General features: G+C 36.3%; 3 protein-coding genes across 11 annotated transcripts in view; 2 read left to right on the top strand and 1 right to left on the bottom strand.

Moving 5' to 3' along the window:
- The first annotated feature begins 13 nt into the window (after positions 1-13).
- LOC122575165 (cyclin-dependent kinase-like 4) lies at positions 14-4472 on the top strand. Of its 3 annotated transcripts, XM_043743746.1 has the most exons (6): positions 14-387; positions 1236-1407; positions 1818-2012; positions 2249-2540; positions 2624-2999; positions 3632-4472. In XM_043743746.1, exons 1-6 carry the CDS (start codon positions 356-358, stop codon positions 3714-3716), a joined length of 1152 nt encoding a protein of 383 aa, XP_043599681.1. In that variant the 5' UTR covers positions 14-355; the 3' UTR covers positions 3717-4472. The 3 variants fall into 3 exon arrangements, with proteins under 3 accessions (XP_043599681.1, XP_043599683.1, XP_043599682.1); XM_043743748.1 differs by having other exon boundaries at positions 14-1407; positions 1776-2012; XM_043743747.1 differs by having other exon boundaries at positions 14-1504; positions 1776-2012.
- A 2564-nt stretch (positions 4473-7036) lies between these two features.
- LOC122575243 (carboxypeptidase B-like) lies at positions 7037-11703 on the top strand. The gene is made up of 8 exons (XM_043743948.1): positions 7037-7144; positions 7579-7897; positions 8113-8415; positions 8509-8596; positions 10564-10709; positions 11024-11080; positions 11171-11255; positions 11381-11703. Exons 1-8 carry the CDS (start codon positions 7062-7064, stop codon positions 11572-11574), a joined length of 1275 nt encoding a protein of 424 aa, XP_043599883.1. The 5' UTR covers positions 7037-7061; the 3' UTR covers positions 11575-11703.
- A 1146-nt stretch (positions 11704-12849) lies between these two features.
- Positions 12850-27949, bottom strand: part of LOC122574640 — a 248895-nt gene continuing 233795 nt past the window's right edge. For all 7 annotated transcript variants that reach the window (XM_043742428.1, XM_043742423.1, XM_043742424.1 and 4 more), the window contains 5 exons: positions 24974-25131; positions 23570-23704; positions 22282-22487; positions 19636-19857; positions 12850-17963 (listed from right to left, as the gene is read on the bottom strand). In XM_043742428.1, the coding sequence (XP_043598363.1) occupies positions 17868-17963; positions 19636-19857; positions 22282-22487; positions 23570-23704; positions 24974-25131 (817 nt within the window). In that variant the 3' untranslated portion in view covers positions 12850-17867. The remainder of the gene's footprint in view (positions 17964-19635; positions 19858-22281; positions 22488-23569; positions 23705-24973; positions 25132-27949) is intronic.

Genomic DNA, 27949 nt, shown 5'->3' with positions numbered 1-27949 from the left:
CATGTCGCTTCCAACCAGTCTGATGGCGAGCAAGTCGAAACTCGTTGGTGTTTTTAAACACCGATTAAAAGTTGATTTCTCCACTTTAACCGCTCGTATACTTTTCTCATAATTGCGAATATCTTGCAAGAAAATGGAAATTGGATAAATAGAACGTTTTTTTATCGAACTAGGATTTGGATTACGCTCGCGTGTGAGTAAGTAAGTACAGCTTACAAGTATTCGAACACTTTAGCCGATTCGTAGATTAACGAGAAACTAATAACTAAAATCAATACTTATCATTTCTTTCTAGAATTAAGAAACAGTTAATCTAAGTTATTTGCTTAGAAAGGATAGAGTATCGAAATTCAATATGCGATCCATAAATGTGTCTATTTGTCTGTGGTATTTATTAATATTTTTTAAATATAATTTCATTATTATTTTAGATGAACCTTCCTTATCCGATCCGTATCTTAGAGAGTGAAAGTAATGAGCCAACGCGTATCTATTAGTTTTCCAATAATAAATTTTATCGTGTTGTAAGAACGAAATAATACAGAATGAAATCGTTATTTATCGACGTATAATTTTTACTCGCGATTCTGTTATTAAATTTCATCTTATCAAAAGTAAGCAAGTATTCGGATACTTTTGAACGGCAGTGTGCCTATGTACTTTGTTAGACGATTAAAGTATCTTAGAGTCGTTTTAACGTCGAACCATGTATTTGATATTTTGTACGTACTATTCCGAACATACTGCTCTGAATGTCAAATTTTAACGAGGGTTAATTTCCATATAACGCGTCTGTCTTATAGGGTTAGCTGTGTTAGTAGAATATTTGGGTCAAGCTAAGCAATTTACCTCATAATTAATCAAATTTGATCATGTACTATTTTTGTGCACTTTATGTTTAAGAATATTTGAGATTATTTGACTCTTCGCGTCGTTAGTGGTGTGATAAACAGTGAGATATGTATATCGTGTACATTGACAGCTCGACGATCATAGTTTCTTACGAGGATATAACTGGTATTCGGCCAAAAGCTAAGAAGTGTAAATAACCAATGTAAATATTCTCAACGCTATAATTATCATAATTCAGCGTGCTGCAGCGCGTGTATATTACTTTATTTCTGAAGTTACTTTGTTATTTATTTTATTACCTTCTATGCGTGCCTCCTTGTTACAGGAAACCTGTTATATACCTTATGTATAAATCTTTTCTTTGTTATATAAATCTGTTTAAGCAAAATGGAGAAATACGAAATGTTAGAAATCGTAGGAGAAGGCAGCTACGGTGTAGTGATGAAATGCAGGCATCGTGAAAGTGGGCAGTTCGTAGCCATTAAGAGATTTCTGGAAACCGAGGAGGACCATCAAGTGCGAGAAATGACATTTCGTGAAATCAGAATGTTGAAAGTACGTGGTGCATCGAGCGTATAGTTGTATTTGAAGAGATATAACGAGGCTGTATAGTATTAATTAACGATGTCGATCGACGTCCAAGTCCAAGATTGTATGTATGAACTGTATATACGCACAACTTTTAAAATAATATCTTTGGATTCTACTTGTCAAACACTATCATAAATCATACCTTATTATTAGTCTTGTGAGTTTGGAAATTGGATTTGGTTGCATTGGTTACAATATATACATATAGATTATGTATATAGCATACAAAAAAATGATAAATTCGACGTGTATTAAAAAGAAATTCACACTGCGTTTAATAGGAATTCGAGACTGATCAACAGTCGACATCGAATTAAATTTTTTTCCGTTAGAGTCAGTAAGAACGAGAATGAGAATGGCGCATGTACTTGCAGCAATTGTGTCACGATAATCTAGTAAATATGATCGAAGTGTTCCGCCAAAGGAAACGATTCTATCTCGTCTTCGAGTATTTGGATCACACCTTGCTGAATGAGCTGGAACGTATCGGAAACGGTCTAGGCTGGGAAGTGTCCAGGCGACATGTTTATCAAATCCTTCGCGGTTTGAGCTTCTGTCATAGCAGAAATGTAAGTGGACAAGAAAGATTGTACAGCGTGCAAAAGGTTCGCCTGTTGCTATCGCTTAGTCTCAATTTAGGTAAGATATTTCTGTAGCACGTGGAATATATATATCTAATGATCTTTTTTTAGCTTCATCCTATTCCGTATAAATGCCCTAAATGCCCTACATACTTAGCACTTAGGTGGTAATTCAACTAAATCGAGATTAAAGGATTCTTAATTCGTACACTGATTCTTGTTAGATAATGCATCGTGATATCAAGCCTGAAAATATTCTCGTATCTCCGAACGGAGTGATCAAACTCTGTGATTTCGGGTTTGCACGTTTCACAAATAGTGTCAACGAGTCCTGCACGGATTATGTGGCAACAAGATGGTATCGAGCACCGGAGCTTCTTGTTGGTGATGCACGATATGGCAAAGCGGTCGACGTTTGGGCGGTAGGTTGTCTTTACGCGGAGCTGGTTACGGGAGATGCTCTCTTTCCTGGCGAGAGCGACGTAGATCAGCTTTATCGAATAACCAAAGTCTTGGGTAAGTTTTTACCGTCGATGATAACTTTCATAGATATCCGTTCGTATTACCAGTTGACGAAGTAATTACAACGAAATTTTTAGGAAGACTGTGTACGAAGCATCAAACGATGATCAGTCCTGGCAGATCTAGTCAAATGTTGCGACACGCAAATGCGGACGAGCTGGTAGGACTAACTCAATCGAGTGTCGTTTCGATTCGTAAATTATTTCCCACTTGGAACTCGATGACGGTCGACTTCTTATCTCAATGTCTTCGCATGGATCCCGAAACAAGAGCCACGTCTGTAGCGCTCTTACAACACCCGCTCTTCACGCAAAGTAACTTCGTCGACGAATTCCTCGAACAACTGAGAAACATTATCGCTGACGAAGCTGCTATGAATCCTCTGACGGCTAAGAAATTAGAGAAAAGAAGGTCGACTATGTTTAATCTGACATCGAGAAATGTTTTTGATAGGTATAACTTATTACATGTATTTTATTTTTCTATTGTTATGTGAAATAATTAAATATTTGGCAAATTAGTTATTTGGAGAAAATTTATTCCTCAAATAAGATTCTGAAATTTATTTGCAAATTACCTTATTTTTAAACAAATTAGTTTGCAAGTTTATTTGGAATAATTATTTGAACTTTTTACGCATTATTTTCGTCTCAAATAAAAAGTGCCTGACCCTGGTATGCATTTAATACTTCTCTGTTCTCTGAGTTAAGTTTTTTGAAACATTTAACTTTCAGAGCAAAAGTAACCAACATTCAACGAACTGACTAATTCGCTGCCTAAGATATTTGTGTACGCAAGTTATTCGATGACTGATTTTTTTTAATTTTCCGAGTATAATTTAGAAAAAATTAATTCCTGCATTTTTGTATGATTAAGCCACGTTCAACTAGCTAAATCATTGTTTTTACAAGCATCGAATATTTTATTGGATAACAATAAAAGGAAGAGCCTTTTCCTTTTTCTCTTTTTCTTTTTTTTTGTTCCCTTTTTTAGTTTTCCTTTTTCCCCCCTTACTTTCTCCCTTTTCTTTTCTTGTATCTTTTCTTTTGTCCTATTTTAAAAGAACCTTTTCTTTTTTCTTGTAGATGGCACATGGAAATCGTTTCGCAAGATACAAAGTCGAACGATAGAACAGCAACTGAAACGATCGAAACAACACAATTACACTAAACGCCATTACTATTGCACGTAGATCGCTTACAAAAAGTTCGTCACTTTGATCCTATTTCCGTCTTACCAAATGCAACCTACGTTCGTAAGCTAAATGGATTCGTCTCTACAAACGAGTGCACCCATACATTACCTTCTCCCGATTTCAAAGAATTTTGTAGCTATACTAGTATCAACGATAAGGGGGAAAATAGTCGTCAAAGAAAAACAAGGTATTAAGTAAATACGTGTTTGTAGGTTGTTCGGTTTCATCATTTTGTTAATAATAAAAAAGCATCTATTCGACGATTTACTTAATCATCTTATTAATTAATAATCACATGGAGTTGCGTGATAAGTTCGTTTGCCTTTAAGAAAAATCTCAGAAAATGCGAGTATAAAGTATTTTTTTATTTTTCCTACGAACAACTCCTAAGAATTAGTCACGCTTCGCAAACGAAATTAATTTCCCACGAGTAACTGTCATTTTCTACAAAACGAGATTCGTCTATCACAGAATGATTCCACAGATCTACAAAAAATGGTCACGACGAACAAAATTCCTTATCATGATATTTGTTTCCCACAAAGTCCATAAAAAGTCGTCATTTCTCACAATTGAAGATCAATATGTCACGCAATTAATAGTATTAGTCGAAATTAATTAATATTAATCAATACGGATTAGGAATTACGAAAATCATATTAGTAGAACTTTCAGACCTTTATAACTTATACATTATAAAAATATTTTAATAAACGTGCGATTAAAGTTAATCAAGTGTTTAATCATTTGACCGCTTGTCCAGCAATCCTAGAATGATTAGTCTCATTCCTTTAACGATAAGCATGTCTATCCTTGTCGAACAGTGTTTCCCTCTCTCTCTTTCTCTTACACCGTCCGTATTGTTCGTCCCTGTCGCACAGTATTGGCCTTCTGTTGAACACAAGATATAAATTTGTCTTTGTTGCACAACATAGCACATTTTGTCTACGGACGAGTCATATACTGTCATTTACCATGTAGGGAAGAAACGGAAACTTCAAGTGTTTTTGTATAGATGGCAGCACATCCGTAGGCAGGAAAAGCAATTGTGTGCGATAAGGACAGACATATGAGCGATGTTAGAAGGAGAGGGTTATACTGTGTGACAAGAACAGACGTATGAACTATGTAAGACAAGGAGGAATAGAGAAATTACCTGTTTTTCGTTAGCTTTTTCAAACTTTTTCAAACTTCCGCTCAGCTACCAAAAAGATTACTTCCGCTTAAAATTTTGCGCGGGAAAACTAAGACATGAGGATCCCTCACTGCTAGATGTATGAAACTGTAGAAAAGCTACCTATCCTCTGGTTTCAATGATTTTTGGATATGTTGTGAAATTCATCATTTTAGCCGACATTTTTCCATATATGTAAGTGTTGGACACGCTTAGTTTCTAAAATATTTGCGGAGAACTATCGTTACCACTACTGTAAATTCTGCCTGCAGTCTGTGTAAATTGTGGAAGCGCATATGTCAGTATTGATTACCGGCCACTTATCTTCTGTTTATAAACGAGGATCTGACGACCTTAAAGGTCCCGTGCACAACGTGCGTATCTAAGATTGTAAGATAAATGTATTATATTATTAAAAATGTATTGGGTTTGAGTTTGGGGTTGCTCTCTCAATCCGTAATGTTTTCATAAAATAATATCAATTATTCGTTCTCCTACTATTTTTATAATTAATTTGTTATAAATTTATGCAAGTATTGCCAACTGCCTCGCGGCGGCCGGATTGAAAAATCTAACATAAACCTAAACCCAATACATTAATGCTATGCACTTTTAATTGAATTATAAGTTGTGACAAACGCTTCTTACAGCTTCGCATATGCAGATTATGCCCGAGGTCTTTAAGCTCGTCTGACTCTCGTTTATAAACAAAAAGTAAGGGACCAGCGGCCGGCAGCCAATACTGACGCATACCATAGATGCACAACTATAGCTAAAATTAACTGTGAATTGAAATTAAGTGGCGAGTCCACCATTTATATGTATAGGAAAAAATTATTGAGAATATTGATTTCTACAACATATACAAAATCAATATCGGAGGATAGTTAGCTGTTCTACAATTTCACTGCTGGAAGAAAAGCTGGAAGACTGCGATTTTTTCCTTTCTGAGAAAAGCGCCACTTTTGACTACACCACAGTGTGGGTGACATCACAGCGTAATATTAATGTGCAATTACCAAAAGTACCAAAGATATTTAACCTAAGCTAAGATATACCTATAGTCTCGTGTGAAGATTTGAATGTTAAGGACCAATATCAACGAAACTGAATGCCTGCGATAAGAATTGAAGAATTTATATACATATAAATTTCACGTGTGAAATAAAAGTACAGCGTAATTCAAGTATCAAAGGTAACCCATGTGTTGGAAATTCACTCCCTTCCTTACCTACGCATGATAAAAGTGAGCGTCACTCCTTTTAGATTGCCATATTCCCATTAATTGAACAAATTTTCATTAGCAAAAGAAACTAATTAAAAGGATCAATTTGCCAACTTTTGTGATTGCGTCCACATGATTAGGCTTTTAATTTTCTTTTTTACGTTTCTTTCAACCTACGAAATGCCTGTATAGAGATTTACAAATTCTACTCGATAGATCGATGCATTAGTTGGAGTAATATTAAATTTCTCGCAAACTATGTTCGAAACTTGGATCAGAATTTGTGCATGGACATATTTAAAAGTATGAACTTTGAAATATGCACGTAGAATGCAAATCAATAGCGCGAAAGATTAGAAAATTCATTATGCAAACCTACTAGGTAGGTCGGAGTATTCGCTCGAGTAATATTTGACTTTTACTTGAACAATTACTTCGATCGATCGTTTAAAAGGATTAACTAATTAAGCCTATAGCAAGCAGCATCGCGGTTATTCTACTTATTTATCGAAAAATTGAATTCGTTGCACCATATACAGAGCTAATCAGACAAGAGATTTATTATATTAATGAAACATGATGCTTATCATTGAATAAATCGCAAATCAATATTATCGATTATTTTCAAATGAAAAAGTAATTGTCGAATCATTGATTCTACAATTGAAGTCTTAATACATGAAATCCTTAACGCTATCTGTTGAGATAACTGTGTCTGTATTTCTCAGATTGATCTTATCTGACATTCTATTACTTCTGGTAACGATTTCATATTTCCAAACGTTTTTCCAATTTAAAAGCCTTGTTAAATGCAGAGAACAATATATTTCGTATCACGTAAATGAATCTTGATTGGTTTGCGTAGATACGATGCGATATATAAAAGAGAAATGACGAGTAGTTTCAATCGAAACAGTCATCATGCGTATCTTCTTTCTAATCGCGACAATTTTTGTCGCGGCTGTCCTAGCTACCGACGAAGAAGTTCTTCCTCCCTTGAAGGGGTACGTTTTACTTTTATACGTACATGTATATATGTATTTTTTCTTTTCTACTTTTATTCGATGATTATTAACGATAATACGTTATTTATGCGATCGTTCATGCAAAAATGTAAGAACGTGAGGAAGTTTTATCGTTTAAGTGCTCTTAAAATTTCGTTGCTTCAAACGGACGACTTGTGAAACAATTGATTTCGATGTGCATTTTCGATCAAACTTTCTTGTTAAGACAACATCTTTCTTTACTTAGAATCTTGGTAGAAAGAGCTTTATACTCAAGTATAAGAGAAACAGACTACTTCGAGAGAAAAGATTCGAATATCTAAATTTCTAATTTAATCTCGAATTACAAAGAGTATTTCGACTATTCGAGTATCTCGTTTTCGCTAGAAAGTTATAAATCAAACGTAAGCACTATACCTTTAAAAAATTGATAGGATGCAGGCGCTCTCTATTTCCTACGAGACAGCCGAACAACTTTCGTTGCTGAAAAATTATCTGGACACACCTGGATTCGATTTTCTAAGAAGCACTCATGAGCTCGTGGACGTTTTCGTGACGGCGGACAAAATCGAAGAGTTCAAAAATTTCCTTAAGCAACATCGTATGAATTATACGGTTCTGATCGACGATGTTCAACGACTGGTCATGCAAGAATACATTGCGCAAGGAATGGAGCGTAAATTAAAGGCACTAACTAAGAACTACGCTGCTTCTGGGAATTTATCCTTTACTTACTATCCTAACTATAAAGAAGTACGTAAGCTGAAAAGATCTAAACGGTTATAGATTTTAAATATAAATAGATCATAGTTGAAAAAGAAATCTATGCTAATCGAGGTTTAGGAGATCATTCGAGCTATCAAAATTTGATCTTATTTTTTAATGAAATACATATTATTGAAATTATTTGGAGGAAGGGATGGGCCATGCAACGATAATAAAATAATAATTGTTTAAACTGTTCACAGGTAAACGAATATCTAAACTATCTAACGAACACTTACGGCGATGTAGCCTCCTTAATTACCATAGGTAATTCTTACGAAGGGCGATCGATGAAAGTTTTAAAGTTGTCGACGGGTGGGCAGAATAAACCGGCTATTTTTATTGATGGCGGAATTCATGCTAGGGAATGGATCGCTCCAGCAACAGTTCTTTACATGGTAGATCTACTATTAACAAGTCACAAAAATCTTTTGACGAATATCGACTGGTACGTTCTACCAGTTTTGAATCCGGATGGCTACGAATTTACGCACAGTAAATCCTCGGTAAGGACATTTCATTGATAACAAGAATTATCTATCCTATCAAACCATTCGAAGAACTTTTAACCGGTACATATTTTACAAAATGTACTTTAGAACCGATTGTGGAGAAAAACAAGATCAAACACGGGAGTGACTTGCAAGGGTGTCGATGGGAACCGAAATTACGACATGGAATGGATGGGTAAGTTTCAATTTTTTACTTACAATACAATGTATCTAAGGCAGACGTCTTACGAAACCTTGTGCTCGATGAAGAAAGAAATCGCGAATGACGATTTAATTATTAGCAATTAATCATCGTATCGATTGATTAAAAACCTGTCTACATGTTTGCACGTTTCTCTTTTATCAAATGATAATTCCAACAAATGAGGCTAATTAATATTTCAATGATAGTGATATTGTAACGCGTGTAAACGACCAGACTGTAGATAGCGTATTATCAACATCGATTCAAACATCGTTTGATTGATCGAGAAAAAGATTCCAATAAGAAAATTATAATATTCATTGCAAAAGAGAAAAGGAGAAATATTTGTTGGAAGAACTTTTTATACTTGTGCAAATTCAATCGAGATTCATACGGCCACGATTTTAATATTAAGTTGTCCGAAAAGTGTTTTTCTTTTACAGACACGTCTTTTACAACGATGCATCCTTTGCACAAACATGAAACCTAATCTGTTGAACGTTGTGATCTTTATTTTGATAGAACAAAATGGATCATACGTAATTCGATAAAATAATATAAAACGGAAAACGTGCATCCATTATTTTCTTATAAAAAGAAAGAAACTTTTCGGATGACCTAATAAATACGATTCGTTATGCAAACATGTTTGCAATAGGATCGGAATGTTTTATCAATGTATTTCGATACTATATCGCAAATTAATTAGCGACATCTTGTTTGGATGACGGTATAAACAATTTCTAGCTGACAAATAACTTCACAAGAATGGGGCCATGCAATTGTTAGCTAACACGTTTCTCTCTTTATCTTTCTCATATGTGTATATGCCTCCTACTACGAGAAATGTAGTGTGGCACAGTTAACTCAACTATTGCTCTCTCTAACTTTTCTTTGGAGTACAATTATCTGTCGTTCTCCAGACAAGTTACGATCGGCCGTGATAAAAACTTGCTCGTTATTTCTCTACCTCTTTTCGTTTGATAAGCTGACTTTTGCCGGTGTGTGTGAGCTATTCGGTGAAGTAATTCGGACGTCGATCGTGGATTTCGTTGTGCTCACAATGTCACCTTTTCATTCATGCTCTATCGAAACGACGATTTCGGAATATCAATCTTACGTGGCATTTAGGAAAAGAAGCGGTTTAATAGCTATAAACGTTTTCATCAATTTGTGATGCTGATTCACTCTCAGAATTTTGGCTCTAACGATTATTCGAATTTATACTGATCGAGGAAGTGAATTTTAATTGTATCGAGGAAATACTTGTATCAAGGGTTAGGATAAATTAGAAATTCTTTGCTTTTTGACTTACCACTTATACGGGGAAGTATAGAAAAAAGTATGGAAATTGTATTTAATTTATCCAATGGCATACGTTCAAACGAAATGCGACGTGTGTAAAATTTATTCATTCACGCCATTTCTATGATTTAGGTACACCTTGATATTCCACATTAACTTTATCGAAAACATTTCTGCCTGTTAATTGAAATAACTCGCAGCATCGAGATTATTTCGAGAGTCATTTCCAGCTTTAATTTTTCTCATTTGATAAATTTCTACCAAATAAAAATCGGACGAGATACAGGTGATAGCGGAGCAGTAAGTCTCTAAATTCAGATACCTCTAATTCGTCTTACTATTTGAAAGTTGCTTGTTACGAAAAATTCGTGGCACCACTTTCTCGTATTAAAGTTCTCGCGAGGAAATTCGACGTGTGTTTTAAACATTTTCGTTAGATTACCTTCAACCCGCTGCTGCCTTGGAAGATTGTTCATTTTTCACTTGATGCAATTTTAGCTTTCCTTATTATACAAAGTGAAGCACATTTCTTTTAAAAATAATATTTTTTAATTATTAGACAGACGATAGCTACACAAGGGGAATTATTCTTCGTATTTTGTTATTTTTATTAATTAAAATTATTAAAATATTTATTAATTCTTTGTTTGTAGGAAGTGGTGCATCCAGCAACCCATGTAGCGATACTTACGCCGGGCCTAGACCATTCTCCGAGCCGGAAAATCAACACTTGAGAGATTTTATTTTGGCACGAAAAGGACAGATCAAGGCCTACCTTACGTTCCATTCCTACGGCCAGGTAACTGATCAAATTTTAATTAAATAGAACCAAGGAATGCTGATTTAATTTTTTGAACATTCCAAACAAATTGAAAAGCGGCACATTTTCATTCTGCTTGCTGGTCACGTATTCGTATACCGTAAACTTTTATTAATCGAAAAATTACTTTCATCAAATAAATACAGCGGAATGTTGCACGTTCGAAATTTTATTGATGTGTAAACGTGATTTAGAATACTTAAAAGTTTAATGGAATCGGCGCGTTATTTTCTATTAGTAGCCGAATTATCAACGCTGTACGTAATAAAATGTTGGAAATATGACTTTTACAGTACATCTTATACCCTTGGGGCTGGACGCATAAGGTACCTTCTAACGAACTAGAACTGGTTAGTAAATTTTTCTAACAGGTGTTAAATCGCATCTACGAAGTTCTACATATTTTCTTATTAAAAATATCTTTATTTTGATTCTTCCAGCGTAACCTTGCCATCCAGTGTGCAACAGCTATCGCCAAATCTCGTAAAACTCAATACACTTATGGAACTTCTGCCAATCTTCTGTGTAAGCAATTCTTTCGAAGTATCATGTAGCACGTCAAGTCAAGTAGCTATTATCTCCTCTTCTTATCTGTATTATCGTTGCTTACACAATTTATTTATTTTATACTTTTCTTTCAAAATTATTAGATCCAGCTGCTGGAGGCAGCGATGATTGGGCTATGGGCAAAGCAGGTATCAGCTTGTCGTACACTTACGAATTACCTGGTGGAAATTATGGATTCCTGTTGCCAGCATCAGAAATCAAACCTGTTGGTATCGAGACATTCGAGGCTATCAAAGTGATTCATCAATATGTCACGGAGAAATACGTTTTGCATTAGCAAACGCATAATACCGTGGATCATCACGCTTGTTGTATACAATACAAAGTATTCTTTGCTCTGTTGCATCAACTCTCTATAGGGAAAACAACTGAGAACCTCGAAATAAATTAAACCAAATAAATTAAATCAAATTGCTTTCATATCGTTCGTCCTTGTTTTGTCAATTGTTTCTCCGAACCATTTTAATACATTGGTAAATAAGTTGATTAAATAAATCAAGTAAATAAGTAAATTAGTTAAATGTATTAATGAAGTAAAATCAAATGAATTAAAATAGTTGATCTGACTTAATCACGGTGCATGAGAGATCAATTTTTACTAAAATTTTCTTTAAAAAACTAGTAGTTTTCAGAGATCATTTAAACAAGGAAAGTACAGAGCGTACCTAGCGTTTTCATAATAATTAATTACTAAGGTCTCCTTGTAGGTTCTCGTTGACACAAAAATACGACTGATCTCTGATTGTGTTAAAAATCCCTCAGAAGGAACGGCCGAGACGAAAGGGGACGCGGCATGTTTACGTTTACGTTTAAAGATGAAAAGTACACCGGCGAAAACAGGCATGCATTCACGCGACTGCCTTTTCACCCGTGAAACGAAATAGCTATTGTTCGCTGTGGTATACAACCCTTTTCTACGACGACCACTTTTAGTTTTTCCTGCGTTTTTAGATGGGCCATTGCGCGAAAGCGAGAGTACCCGGGGAAACGGAAATGGTAGGAGAAGCTCAAGGATTTGGTCGGGCTGAAGTGGAACACTTAGCACGTAGAGCCGGCCGAGTATCGTGCCCAAGCTCCTTTTCGCTTATTCCTGCCCTTCCTGGCCGTGCTTCGCGTTCGGTCTAATTGGAGGAACAACAGACTCATTATCCGTCGACTGGAGCACAGACGAGAGCTCATTTCGTCTCAGAGGGACTGAGGACACTGAGTCGTAAAATTTTTGTATAACGAGCCACTCCGTTGGTCGCGTACATCGGGCCAGGGCGTTTGTTTCTTCGAATCGGTCGCAGAGGCGACAGAGACTGGTCCGTCCGCCTCTGGCGATGCTAGAAAGAACATCAACTTATCTTTCACTTGAGGCTTCGCGTAATTGGCGTGCTTAAGTCCGACACTGTTTCGTAGAGGTCATTTTCTTTTTCCTATTTCTTGGTTGAAGCACAGTTTTTACTTCTTGACGCAAGGGGAATGTGGAAGATTGTCGTTAGGTACCAATGATCGTCGCAGCCTGTGTCTGATAATTTAAAGCAAAAATTGAATATACAACCTAAAAGTATTTCGATGATCTCGTGATTTTATTTGATTTTTTCAGTTCATACAGAAAGAGTCAAAAAATCATCATTTTAATCAATCACCGAGCCCATTAAAAGACTTAACGTATTTTATTCAGATGATAATGATTCATAAAACATTGTTCATATATATATATAATATATATATATGTATTTTTATAGGACTATGAACAAATAACCCTTGTTTCTAAGATCTAGTCGTAACTTAACATAGATAAATGTATCCTTCGTGTTTTTTTATTCCTTTACGAAGAAAGAACGCAGGAAGAAAAGCGGCAGAAGTTTCGAGTTCTCTTTTGAGGACATTTCGATCGATGTTGTGATTTTTTTGATCTTCTTTTTTCATCGGTTGATGACGATTCTTTTTCTCTCTCTTTCTTTCTCTCTCTCTCTCTCTCTCTCTCTCTCGTTCTCTCATTCTCTCCCTCTCTCTCTTTTTCTCTCTTGTAGTCATAATTTTATTTTTACAGGTATACTCGCTGCATACAGATAAACTATATAAACCACTCTTTAGTAAATGATTAAGGTAGCTTAATCTACACATCGCTAAGGGTACGGCAACGCATTTCCTTGTCAAGTAAGAATCCAGCTTGTCATTTTATCACGATCAGCGCTTTCTTCGTGGCTGCAATGAGAAATGCTTGCAATATACAATCTGATATGATTCAAATTCGTTGAACTACGGGAGTTTGGTCTCTTATACATATTACTGGAAAATAACTATCGAAGAATTTATAGAAGAAAATTGCTGGGTGGACTTTTCTTAATACTTAACGCAACCTTCTCTACTTAAGAAAATCACAAAACAATGATGGGAGAAAGTTCCAAGTTGTTCAACTGTCGTTTTGATCCTCCCCCCCCCCTTTTTTTTTAAATCGTCGACGATGCAAACGGAACAGTAATATCTGAAGTTGGTTTATTTATCTGAACCTGGAAGTGTGACGATGAAATGGAAGAACTCTTGTCAACAATCGTATAGGGTAAAGAGACGTACGATTTGATCGATTAAAATTTTCCAATAGTATAGTTTGCGATTTCCTCGTATTCAACGAATCTTTTCCTTAAACTAGACTGTCGCTTTGACACGAAACAGAATTTCAATGATCAAATAATCACCGAAAGAAAATATATATAATAAGATTACGCCCGTTATGTTGAAAATCTCATTTCTCATGTCGAGGAAAAGACCACTAATTTGATTGCAATCCTCTAGGGCTGTCGAAGTTATCCGCAACTTTCTTCTTGATTATGTTTGCTCAATTACGGAATCACGGAAAAATCTCGTCATTCCTGTCTGATGTAAACAATCGCGCTCTAAAGCCTTAACACTGCTCGGTTATTCAAAATATATGCAATACATGATTAAATAATAACAATAATAGTAATAATAATAATAATAATAATAACAGCAACAACAACAACAATAATAATAATAATGATAAAGATAATGATGATGATGATGATGATGATGATGATGATGATAATAATAGTAATAAGCTGTAGAAATATTACAAATACATATAGTCAATGTTACCTACATCGTATCAATAATTAATATGTAAATATTCTTTGATTATTGATACGGTGCATGTAACGATTCCGATGTGATTCATCATACTTATACCCCATCAGGCTATTTCATTTCGTTTCTATTAGGATAATTACATTACAATATTACAATAATAGATACACGTAATAAATTACGTAAATAATACATATACGCCTACGATAATAAATATTATGCTTAGCGAAATTAGCATAGGCAAAATCCGCGTATTCTTATAAAATATAAAACGTTTAATCTTTACAAGCAAAGTCCTTTAGTACCTTGGAACCACAAAACTTCTAGTGCGACAACTTCGTCGAAAAAATTAGCATAAAAATTTTGGTATTTATATTTTCATACATCCGTTGTGATCCCATTCTTATTGGAACATCAATCAATGTCATTTAGAATTCTTCACAGATTGTTGTTTCAAGGTACACGAATATCGGTCATGCCTTATACGTATTTATCTTCGTTTTGATAGATGTATTATGTTATAAACCGAAATTCATACATTTCCTTACAGATCCTTTATACATATATGTATACGAGAGAGAAATAGAAATCTGCACAATCTGTCGTACGGATATTCGCAGCCCTAGTCTTTTCTCTCTAATTAAACATCGATCAATGTGAATCGAGCCGAAGCGTTTTTCGAGGAATAATCATCATGAACGGTTATCATTTCGGTATGTCCAGGATTAGCTGGATATTTAGAGTGATAGAATTTTACGATGTTCAACGATAATGACATCTATAAAGTTAACTCCATCTCGTTGCACGTACGTCATTCATGTTTGACCACTGATCCTTTTTTCAGTAAAGTGGAAACATTTTATCGATAGTAAAATAAGCTTGTATGACTTTTAAGACTGAAAAGTGTTACACTTATGATTTTTTCTCTGCTGTTAACTATTATATACGTACAATGAAAGGAAGAATCTGTAACTCTAGAATCGATACATGTGATTGCGAGTAACCACAGTCGCAAGAAGACTCATATCATATTCGTAAATTAACCCACAGGGTTGTAGAAAATATTCTTAAATATTTAAAAATTGTTCTTTTACGATCACGTAACGGAAAGAGATGCCAAATAATGATTCGATATCTTTATATTTGTATATAGATTTAAATTATAAATAATAGTACACGAAGAACGACAAAATTCTCAAGAAACATACTTGCGAGTTGCAATCACGAGCACGATATGTCGGACAACATCAAAGATGACCATATCCAATTCCAAGTTCATGACGCTATTATCTTTTGTACGTCGCGTTTTTCACGACGAAGCCAGTTATTACCAGTAACCGTAAGTACATTTTCGTTTTCTAATCGATTATACTAAATTGGACGATGCTTGCCTCTGTTTTCGCTGGAGAAAAAGAAACCACATTCACACACGTTCTCATCAAAAATACACGTTTGATATGCTAACCGTATTTTTTTTCCTCGCGATTAATAAACCCACACTTTGTTCTCTTGTGTGTACTTTTTTCTCTCACTCTCTCTCTTTCTCTCTCTCTCTCACATACTGTCAATTCTATAAAATCAACTTCACATGGCGGATCTTATCTACCGTGGAAATTATAATAGAATTTCTTGTTTTCTATCTTTTTCTTTTCTTTGTTTCTTCTTTCTCTCTTTTACGATCAGTCATTGTCACCCATCTATTACCAACCGGATCGAAAAATGTCTTAATCATTATGCATCGTGGCGGTCAGCTCGACGCTAAATCAGTATCAGATTTAGGCTAAATTTATATCAATGCGATCGAAACTGCCCGCGGAGTCAAGAACGTTTCCGGCGATTTAAAAAGTTCCGAGGTTCGTTCGAATCTTTCCCCTAATTAATCCTAGGAAACGTAACTGCTACCGTCTTTACGCTAACTTAAGGTTAACACGAATATTTACAACGTCCTAAACGGTAATTAAGCGTTGACGATTAACATGCCCGGCCGAGAACTAATCGACTTTTTATTATCAAGCTACGAGATATACGAAAAACAGTTCAATTTATTTACAAATCGTATTTGTAGATCGGAGATCGCACAGCTGTCTTTCCTCGAAGTATAAAAGGCGTTATCGCAATGATCGATATACAAGAGGCAAACATTATTCTTCTAAATTTAAATGCGTTAAAATTGTTCACTTCATCCAATTGTGGAATGGAAACTCTGGCTAAGCTTTTAAACTAATTGGAAATTAAATGGACTTCGTCCTTATACTACGAAGATACGTAATTCTATATTTCTGCTTTTCAATACATGCATAAATCACTGCACGGAATTAAAGTGCCCACGGGAAGTATTTAAAGAATTAAATGGACAATTGAATTTATCTATAAATATTTCCTCCTTCATAAGCTTAACTGTGTCGTATGAGCCTGTATTTATTGGGTGTGATATATTTTTAAAGGTCTCTACAGGAGCAACCGTATTACTCGATTGGAGTTAATCTTGGATTCAGCACGGTGCAATTTAAAGAGTAAAATCCAGACGTAGCTTTCTTCGGAGAATTAAAAAGGAACGCGATTAATTAACTAATTCTCTCAGAGAGCAACGGACGTTCTCGTTACTGTGCGATCTACGCCGGTGCCGGGACTCCGGAAGACTACTTGTAATTTTCATAAAACGCTACCACAAACGGACGGCCTGGTTTTCACCTATTCTCAACGACGCTAGAAAAAGAATCCATTAACGTTGCACCCTACTTAGAAATCCTCCGTGGCGTCTACTTAAAAAATCTTTGCCCGTCTCGCGAGACAGATAGCAAGCTGGACAAATCTTAACGAATCTTCTGAAACACGTTTCATGCAACGTTATCCCTACCATACGCGGCCATCATTTTTACGATAAAATCGATAAGACAGTTAGTATCGCGTCACAGATAACGAATAATACCGTGACTAGAAGAAATTTTCCGAATGTTCGATCGTCAAGTATAATTTTCATCGAATATAATTCTCGTACTATGTGTTTCACGAATGTTATCGAGTTTGAGTTTGGCTGTAATATTTTATACGCGTCGCGAAAATACGTGTGCAAAGAGCGAAATTTTTAAGAGAAAAGAAGAAAAAGGAGAAAAGAAAGAACGAATAAAGAAATCGATGCTTTATCGATCCATTCTTGAGGACTAGATTTCATAGAGAAGGGAGCACAGGAGAAAAAAGAAAGAGGATTAATCGATGAGATGGACGTAAATGGAAGCGAAACGGTTTAAATCTTTCTCGTTCGTCGAATCCTCGGGGCGATTCGAAATCCATCGATACTAAATTCGCCAAAATAGGTCCCAGATCTGGCATGAGACGACCCTGAATTATTTGTTAGGCATTTAGCTATATACAGAGAGGTGTGTTATCCTTAAAGGAGATCGATATGTCTCATTGATGACGTTGGTACAGGAGTCCTTGGACAGGAAAAACCGTGTTGCAATGTCTAATTCTTTTTTCGACTTATTCCTTCGCGGACAAGGATCCATTAGTCAACGCCATGACTGGGCCAGAACTTCCCCTCGAGTTCGTGTCAGAGTTGAGTTCCAAGGACGAGTCCTGCAACGTACAAGGCAAGAGTAACTGTAGTAATAAAAGATACGGTACATTATGAAAATGATTAAAAGTTGTTGGTTCGTAATATGTTTCATGAAAAAGCTAGATAAAACACAAAGTTTGGTGAAATAAGTTACGTGTTAAAGGAGCGAATGGAACGGATTAAAATTTCTAGAAATATTTGATGAGGAAATTAATTAGGAAGAAACACCTGTAAATATTTTAATTTTATATTGATAGCAAATAAATAATCGCGCAACAATTTTATTTTGAACAAAGAAGGCAAAATGTTTTCCACCAGTTTAATATCGAACTTTGAAATCACACTAAGAATCAGAGAAGAAAGATTTACTTGGTTGGAACGCGTTAATAGTCAACCGTGAAAGCAATCGTATATCTTAGTGGTGCGTGAAGCCGCGGGGAAATCGCAATGAATTTTTCCAAGCGTGTATTACGACGTTGCTGTAAGTGCATCGCGGAGATCTTCGAGCTTGATCGCGAGAGCTATAACACGTTTACGTGCGGTGATTACGCGGATACGACGGTTTCGCAAGACCATTTGCCAATGATTGTCTCGGTGAATGCGAAACCGAAATGGCACAACCGGCTACAGGAGCATTCGGTCCCGCTCTGATTTATTGCGGAAAGGAAGCTTTCCTCTCGCGTTACCACGCGCGTGTTGATGCCTTTATGACGATACCGCGATGATACTTGTCATCGAACGGTTGTTACTGCCTGTCATTGTACGGATTCAGATCTATCATTGCGAAGAAGACACTAGGTGGCGAAGAATGACACCGTTTTAATGTTACAACAATTTATTTCGTTCTGAAATCGGAATAATGCCCTGTCAAATTTGATTTGAGAAGAACTCTATTACCTTGTTTTTTCTGCAAAAAGAGGAGGATCTTTGTGATGGAAATTTGAATTACAAGATTAAAAATCAAATTTGTAGCGAGTTAATTTTAATTTTGATTCCAATTTTCTCTAACGGTAGAGTTGAAATAAAAATTAGCAGATCTAAATATCTTTTTTTGATTATTTGATATCATTAAATCTCAAAGGGAACGAGTTATTATAAAAGGCCGACTGAAATCAATAATATGATATAAAAATGAATGAGTTTGTATTCGATTCAATTATGCACGATTCATACTGTGCTTTGTATGTAAAATTAATAAATGTGACTCAATGAAATAAAGGAATTCAATTGGAATTTAATTTATCCACTTTGGAACACCTGAATATTACATCTACCAATACAAATGTCGACAATAAACGCTTTGCAAATCAAACTAACATTTCTCTGAAATTCTATTACTTTATATTTGCTTTCCCTTTTGAAGTGGCATGTGATAGAATATTATTCTGATTCCAAAGTAAAATAAATTTTTTAAATATTCCACCTATGCTAAAGTATGCTGACAAATATGTCCGTAGTTTTCTCTGATTAACACATTACGGGTCTTACAATTAGGAAAAGACACGTATAATGTTAAAAATTTATTGCCAATTGATGCGAATTCCACGATATGCATATCTCAACATTTGTACTAACATCAACGCTAACAAAATCCAATGAATTGATATCTATTATAGTTAAGGAAACGCGTATCTGTGTGATCCAAATGTATTAAATAAAATTTAAGGAGGAGAAAAATCGAGCAGCACTTACAATGCTGAGGGCATGCATGATACAAGCTTGTGTGGTATTTTCAACGTGAATCAGCTCGTCACATTCTTCATGGTCCAGTCCATTTACATCAGATCGTATCTTAATCGGTGACAAAGCTGCTTCATTGTCCGTTGACTTGCCGCTGTCAGGGGACGGCAATAATTCGTGTCCATCCAGATCTTCTTCCTCTGCGCGTTCTTCGCAATCCGATGCTTTGGTTTCCTGTTACAACCATTATAAAACGAAACGACTCTTTATATCGTTCTAGATATCTTTTTCAAACGTTAAACGAAAGAATACAAAGCGAAAATTGTTGGGATAAAGATACGTACATGTACGAAATAATACGCGAACAAAATTACACAAAAGATATTATATTTAAAAATATCCTTAGAATCGGAAATATGCGATCAATTGAGTGCTCTAGCTCGACCTGCTTCACTCTTCTTTTGTGCTGAGATAGTAAAACGACAGGCGGTAGCCCTTGCTTGATGCGTATTATATTACTATACTAGTGATAGGATCTACATACCTTTATCCGGTTGGCTGACCAAAGCGCATCTATTCTACTTTCTAAGTTTTTTATTTAATCCTCTCTTATCTGCTATATATTATATTTATTATTATATCGCATGCACCTATTATTAACAGAGTATTGTTTACTACATATGCTAGAAAATTATTATATATATACATAATTAATCCTTTTACTGATTATTTTTATTATAAGAATTAGTATATGTTAATTCAATGTGCTGTGTAAATTCAGAGCGCTCTATTTTAATGTCTTTGACGATGTCACAGAGATTGATCTCGATTCACATTGATTGCATGATTAAACTGAAAAATCATACTACACCATAGAAATGTCGAATAATTAGGGAGCGGGATCACTCTAACAATCGTTCCTAGCACGCAGTGTTACCACTTTAAGGTACTCCGATTGTTACTATATTAATAATTATTCGCAATTATTCGTACATACTTGTATATCAATTATCTTCAACTATTTTAACAATTCTGTGAAAATCATTTCTGAACAGTTACTCTGAACAGAATAATCATTCGAAAATCCTTTAAATCCTTCGAACAGTATATATCACACTAAAGAAAAAAAAGTGGAAGACATAAAACAATTTTAAGTAATAACGAGAACAAAAGTTTTCCTATTGCCAAGAAAGTAGAAAATCACACGCTCGATACAATTAATAAGAGCGACGATAGCAAGAGTGAAAATAATAAGGAGGCTCTCGAGCGCTGAAATCCGAAACAAAAGTTCCAATTGCCTGATAGCTCGATCCGTATACTTCGTCCGTGCTCTGGAGTTGACATATCGACAGAGAAACATATGATGAAGTAATATTTTTCCAAGTCGTTCGTCGTTCCCTACAGCGACAGGATTTCGTTCTTTTGTTACAGAGTTTCATTCCGTCCGTTCATAGCCTTGTCTTAAGCACTGAGAGCTTGCCTCCTGACGATATTACGACTTGCCGCGTTTCCTTCCTTTTCAGCAGAGAACTTATATTCTTTAAATTGACTGCCACTGTTATTATTGCTTCCTGTTGGACGTATTTGAGTTCTGGTTTTACATAGCTCGTAGGAATTTCACCAGCGATACCGCGTCTTTTTCCTCTTTTTAACACAAATCGATGCAACGTCTTTGAAATATCGGCAAAAAGATATTGTGGTTAATTTCAACAGGAAATGCTGGCAATTGCAATAGAGATTTTATTTTTATTTCGAAAGCTCCTTTTATCGAATCCGGCAAAAATTTTCAATCGAACAAAATCCATTATTCCTACCATCATTTTTCTTCACGTTCAGTCGATTGAGCAACACTAAATGAATTCCTTTCGAGAAAGCGAGAAACTCCTTTCAATTGTTCCTTCCAATATCGTATTTACAGTGAGACTTTCGGAGCAGATCCATAAATCCTCGCACGATTTTTAACTTTAAGTATTAAAATAGAGAAAAAGCTAGGGATTAATATGGAATTCCCGCAATTTCAGGAATAAAGAATGAAAATTCAGCTGACGGGATGGACGTTCGCGATTATGATGGTAACTAGGTCAGAAATACTTCCAGAATTAAAGCTACGTGAATAGTCGGTGTCGTATTTTCTTTTCAGTTCCTTCTCATCCAAGCCTGCTCATTCTGATAAGATTGCGCAGTCATCGTTCGCTACTTCACATTTCCGGATGCAACAAAAATAACGGAACGGAAAATCCATCAGAACGAAATTACTTTTCCGTTAGGGAATTTAATTTCCACGTTACATATAAAATATCAGTTAATAGTTGTGCAAGTTTTAGTTTTCATTGCTATTCTTCAAATATCGCTGTCGAATGATGCGTTTTTTTGTTATTATTCTCGTTATTGAAAACGAAGAGGAAATTTTTACTAGTGCATTTCGCAATTTCGCAATTGCTTTGCCTTTGGGCATTTTTATTTTGACAATATATAATATGTTCAATATTTATTGTATCGGATGGAAGAAAACTAAATTTATCACAATTTTCATATATATTGTTATATTCCCAAGTCGTTAAGTGCAACTTTTTTTTTGACAGAACGAAATGAAATAGAACGAATACGTTTGTTCTGTTCTTGATGAAACAATATCTTGGCAATATGTCGGAAACTCACTTGAAAATCTTGCGGTGACGGCGATGATTCCTTCTGATGTTGGTTTGGACTTTGCGGAGGGCTGGGAGCAGATCTGGGACTCTGGGGTCGAGTTCCCAGCTCGTAAATGTTGATCATGTGTGCTGCCTGAGCGTGAACCATCAATTCCCATGCTGAAGGGAATGATACCTTGCAGAGAACGCAGAGCAGAGCTGTTGTAGAATCTCCTTGGAACATAAACATAAATGCATTGTGTGTGCGTGTGAGTGCGCGTATTTGGTAATAACTTAAATATATTCTGTTTGCCAAAGCCACGATAGTTACTAACAATCTGTGGTTTTATTATCTGAGTAAATATTAGCTCGAATTCTGATCAATTTCTTGGAAATTTGAAGCAACATACAAATTAATTTGGTAATTGTAATTGTAAAAGAATCTGCAATAAAATTACTATAGGATTTTACTGAAAATTTATTAAAAGTTTTTATACGTTTATTTTAACTTTATCCTTATTACTAGACTGCAAAGAGCTAATATTTCCGCCCTAGTTCTAACTTCATTTTCCAAAAAAAAAAACATGTAATTAACCGCTCCACATATGTCGTATTCGTATAAAGAACACGAATTCATAATAATACGATGAAAATTCCACTTAGAAAGCAACAATTCAGTTCTTTTAAGTCATAATAATATTAAACAACAATACTAAACTCGGTAAGCTCTAAACTCAGTTTTTTCAGTTTACAAACTAATGCAGCTAGGACAGTTAAAAACTAGAGCGACGATACGTCAAATGGAGGAAAGCAACTCGCAACAGCATCCGTAGGCAAATTTTACGAACAGCAATAATACTTCCTAGGCTTTTTCGTTTCAATTCCTCCATCCTAAACAAATCGTGGACTATTGTACCGACGCAGCTGCGTTCTCCTCGGTAAAATGCCAAAGTACAATTCCGTTCGCGAGAAGAAAATCGAGGAGACACGAGGAAAGAGAAACCGCTCTCAGGATCCGGTTCGAATTTCATTTTTACAACCGCGCCATTCGAAGCGCGATAAGGATAACAGAGGGAAAAGAGGTGGCAACGAGACGAGGATAAGTATTTCGAAACCGGCTGTGCCCTCGAATTTCGATGAAAGCTGGATCTTTATTGAAAAATTTCTTAAAGGCGGAAACGTAGCTGTGGAATTCGTTTGGTAAAGCGCAACTCGATCCCGCACTAACAGACGCGAACGTTTTCGTTCACCTACTACAGAGTGCAGAGGAAACGGAAGGTTCGCCGGGCAAACTTTTCTTTCGAGCAGGTACGTACTTGGGGCTGTTCCATTGAAGGTGTGACATTTACATGTGAACCGTAGTTTGCAGTAATTCCGCTTGTGCTCGAGCAACTCGCCTAGGTCTGTAAACATCTCTCTACAGTTGCCACAGATCAGGATATCCGGGTTGCCTGTAACATAGAAATCACAAACTGATTTCCCTTGATTTCATTTTAGTTTAATCGCACTTTAATTCGTCCTTTTACTTTTTTTTGCATATCGATTCCGCGAAAGTGGTATATTCAGACGAACCTTGTTTCTGGAATAATTATTCGCAATCACTTTGAAGTTGGATTAATTTAACTTTTTGAAAGGAAATATGAAAATATATCTTTACTATTCGTTTCATTAAGAGAGATAATGGAATGCAATTCCTTTCTTCCTTTGCTGTTTGCCAGTAAAATTGTGGATAGTTGATGCGATTACTGGCGTAAAAGTAAAACTCGCTAAGCACGTTTGAAACTTGAATTAGATTTGGAATATAATTTTCTCGAAGAAGCCCTATTACCCGGAATAACGGAATGAATAATGGAATGGTAACATTTTTCAAATATCACATCGTATATAGCTTAACGTCCGAGAATCAGAAGCGTCAAAATCAGAAGTGGTATATTTTTAATTTAAAAGATAGTTGCTGTACTAAACTTTTATATGAGTTACTGTAAGCTGCAGTTAAGCGCGGAGGTAGTATCAATATTTTATGTTGAAATAAGAATTATTTATTAAAGAGCATTAAATATCGCGAATAACCAGTCACTATATAAAATTCACAGAACAAACCTGATCAAAATCCTAGCCGTTTAACATTTATTAAAATAACTTTCATCGGAAGGAAGAGCACGCGAATATAATGAAATTTTCATCCCTATGGGATAAATAACTTGCGAAACATTAGCTGTGTGTACATAATTATTCAACTACGAGAACTTCCTCTTTTCATGCTTACAACCGATAATTCGAAATTTTTTAAATAAAAACGTAAATGGGAGCTCATTTTCCAACATCACTGTCTCGCTTCATGAAGAATAATAACGTTCTCCACCGCACTCTACCATTTTTCTCCGTTCACTATATTTAACTGATCATCTTCACGCGAGCTTGCTCGTAATTTCCGCGTAATTAAAGTACGTACCGCGCAGAGACAAGTGTCGACGACACGCTTCCCTCACGCTAAGCTGTTGCCTAATACGGGAAACGCACGATCAACTTACGAACGAATTAACAAACTGTACTTTCGCGTGGTTTCGAACGACTACTCCTCGAACTATAACATACTCGAGATGTTCCAACTCCAACCTGTTTCTAGCCAAAACATTCCTTGTTTTTCCTTTCTTTTTCTCCGTTTCCAACTTTGATTACTGTTTCGTCTATATGTCGGAATGTAGAACGGTGATACTTACTGTAGACTTTCAATTGGTTCAAATCCGGAACGGTGGCCGTGTTCGCAGCTGGTTGCTGTTTCTGTTGTTTGGGATGTTGCGATCGAGCCGGTGGCATCAGACGTGGTCTTTTCAATGGTGGTGCCAAACGGGGTGGAAAAGCAGTCGACGCATAGTAACTGAAAATAAACTTGGATACTAAGTGTCACAAGACATCCCGCCGCTAGGAACGATGAATAATTGTTTCGAAGGCAACGTCATTACGTGAATATTTAACGGCGGCCCCGGTGGTGTCGGCAGACGACTCGTCTTGCGACGGTTTTGGACGAGTTGGTTTATAAGATAACATTTGCAGTACACGTATTTTAGTAAATGGTAAGGCCGGCGTAGTTTCTCAATCATGTTATAAAAAACGATACGTTTAAACGATGTTCTTATAAATAAAATCTTTGGTATCTTATATGACTAATGAAGAGAGAATTCGGGTGAAACGAAAAGAAATCGACCATGTCACCGAGATATTAGGGAATAAAAATCGAAGAAGAGGGAAAAATCGAAGATTTAGAAACTTTTGCTGGTGATTTGGGGCGCGAAAATATTGTAAAAGGGATAGAGAAAGTAGAACCTCGGAAGATCTCAGAAATGATATATTAAGTAATACAGAGGACACGAAGAGAGCCATACCTTGAAACGTACATTTAATATATTTCAAATATTGTAATATTTATGTACAAATTTTAAATAAAACACAAGTTTGAGATGAGTTTCATTTTTCTAAAAATAATTTTGTCCCTGCTGCAATATCACAAGTCAAGGTCAGAAATATTCAATTACAACGGTTTATAGCTCGCCTAAATCGCGCGTCCTTTCATTTTTACGAGGAGCACCGTGCACGAAATGTTTAAGAACGGGTTTCCAGAAGAACGTACAAATTGTACATTTAATCAACTCATTTAGACGCAACAGCACGGCGGAACGTGTTTGCACGCGAGTTGCCTGGGTTTCCCTTTCTTGGACGCCGGTGTCGTTTCGATTAAAAGGCTCGAGCGAACGGCTCGCGTCGAATTTCTAATAAAACGCCGGGCGAACTTGTCTTCGAGACGCTAATTTGCCGAAATTCCATCTACTTCCAGGTTGCTCACAACCGTCGACTATATACACTCCGATAAACAGATACACAACTACCGACAACTTCGATAACGATTCAAAACGCGTCCGTCTGCACGTCCACCTAACTGAATTTAATCGGATGTGTTTAGACTTTTGATAAAATCGATGCGACATTGTCGTCGTGCGACAAGCCACTTCTGAAACGGAGAACAGAGCTTGTACGGAGAGTTTTCGCCGCTTTGAGCCAAGTGGAAAGAGGTAGGGAGAGAGGGAAGGAGGGAGAGAAAAAGAGAGGGAGGAAGAGAGAAAGAGAAAAAGAAAGAAAGGAAGGAAGAAAGTCAGGATGGAAACAAGAGGAGCAGAAAAGAGGAATCGCAACCCCTCGCCGTCGTATTTATCCGGCTATGTATTTCCTCCGTCTGTCCTTGCCGCTTTCGCCTCGCGAAACCTTCGTTGAAATAAAACTTCCTCTTCTTTGCTCCCTCCTTCTCTAGTCTTTTTCAACCTTGTCTAGTCTCCTCTCCCCTTCTGGTTCTTTCCTATTTTTCTTTTCTAGTTTCACCTTCCTTTTTCTCGTTCCCTTAGTTCGTTTTCCTTTTTTTTGTTTCTTGAGAAACGGTTGCAGGGCTCCTTCTTTCCTGTTTAACGCGTCTTCGTTCCATCTGCTTGTTTACGTCTCGCCATTTTATTCCGTTTTGTCGTCGTACCAGAACGGAATTCGTTTTTGAAGACTAGAGAATCTTTTGATAACGTTTAGTTAGAACAATAAGATAATTTAATTAGCGAAAATTGTTTTTCATTGTCACGCATTTCGGAAGTATCTTCCTCCCGCTATCTTGGTTTGAAATGCTGATTAAAAAACTTTCCGCTTAACTAATGACGTTATTATTAACTCCGGCATTCTTTTGTTCGCCACCCGCTTTTGTCGTTGTTCTTTGTTTGCCGCGAAGTTGCCAGCGTATAGTTTTCATTTCTTTCCTTTCCACAGCAACGGCCCCCTTTTGCTCTTTTCATTTATTTAACTTCATGTACAAGAGTTTGCAGATTTCCACGATTCCCTTTTCCCGTTCCTTTGTGCCGCTATAAATTTCTATTTCATCGGTCCGTGCACAACTGCCTAAAGCGTGGCCCACTGTTTCGTGTAAAATATCGCGTATTGAATTTATTTCCCACTCTTTTAATTTATAAAACAATGTCGAGCCAGGAAGCTGTAAAATACTTTTACGATAAATATTACATCAAATACCGTTCTTTCAATATTTATATCGTGCAATGAATAACAATTTTCATGCGACATTTCAAAAAGCCATACGTAATCATGAAACTAACAGTAATTTCCGTCTAACCAGTGACGATAGAAGATTGCGAAATCTGACAGACAGTTCCTTAAATTTCGTACCGAGACCGACCATCCGTTTACTCGATCCCCTTTATTACTCAAACTGTCCGCCATATTAGACCAACCCCCTGATTTCTCTGCTCCTATTTCCATACGTTTTATCAGTCATTATTTTTCGTTCTCCTCGCGTCATTTTCTTCCCTGACATGCGTTCCTTTCTCCGTTAAAATCTTCCTTAGACCCGTGCCCAGTTCCCTTTTTCCTCCTCCATCGTGTTCCATCCCCCTTGGCAATAGCGTGACACAAGAGACATCCACGAATTCGTGCCTTCGTGGCGTTGTTAAAAGTTCTCCACGCCGACAGAGTTTCACTCTGTTTCACTTTGAAACTTTCGGATAATAAGCGCGAAACTGGCGCGAAAGAGAAGCGTAGAGAGAGAGAGAGAGAGAGAGAGAGAGAGAGAGAGAGAGGGAGGGACAGAATGAGAGAGATAGACGAAGAGGACGTAGAGGAGTGAACGGCGGAGCGGAAGGGCTGCGTCAAGGGCG

Source organism: Bombus pyrosoma, linkage group LG14, assembly GCF_014825855.1.
Source record: "Bombus pyrosoma isolate SC7728 linkage group LG14, ASM1482585v1, whole genome shotgun sequence".
NCBI lineage: Eukaryota > Metazoa > Arthropoda > Insecta > Hymenoptera > Apidae > Bombus > Bombus pyrosoma.
This window is presented reverse-complemented; position numbering and strand designations above follow the sequence as displayed.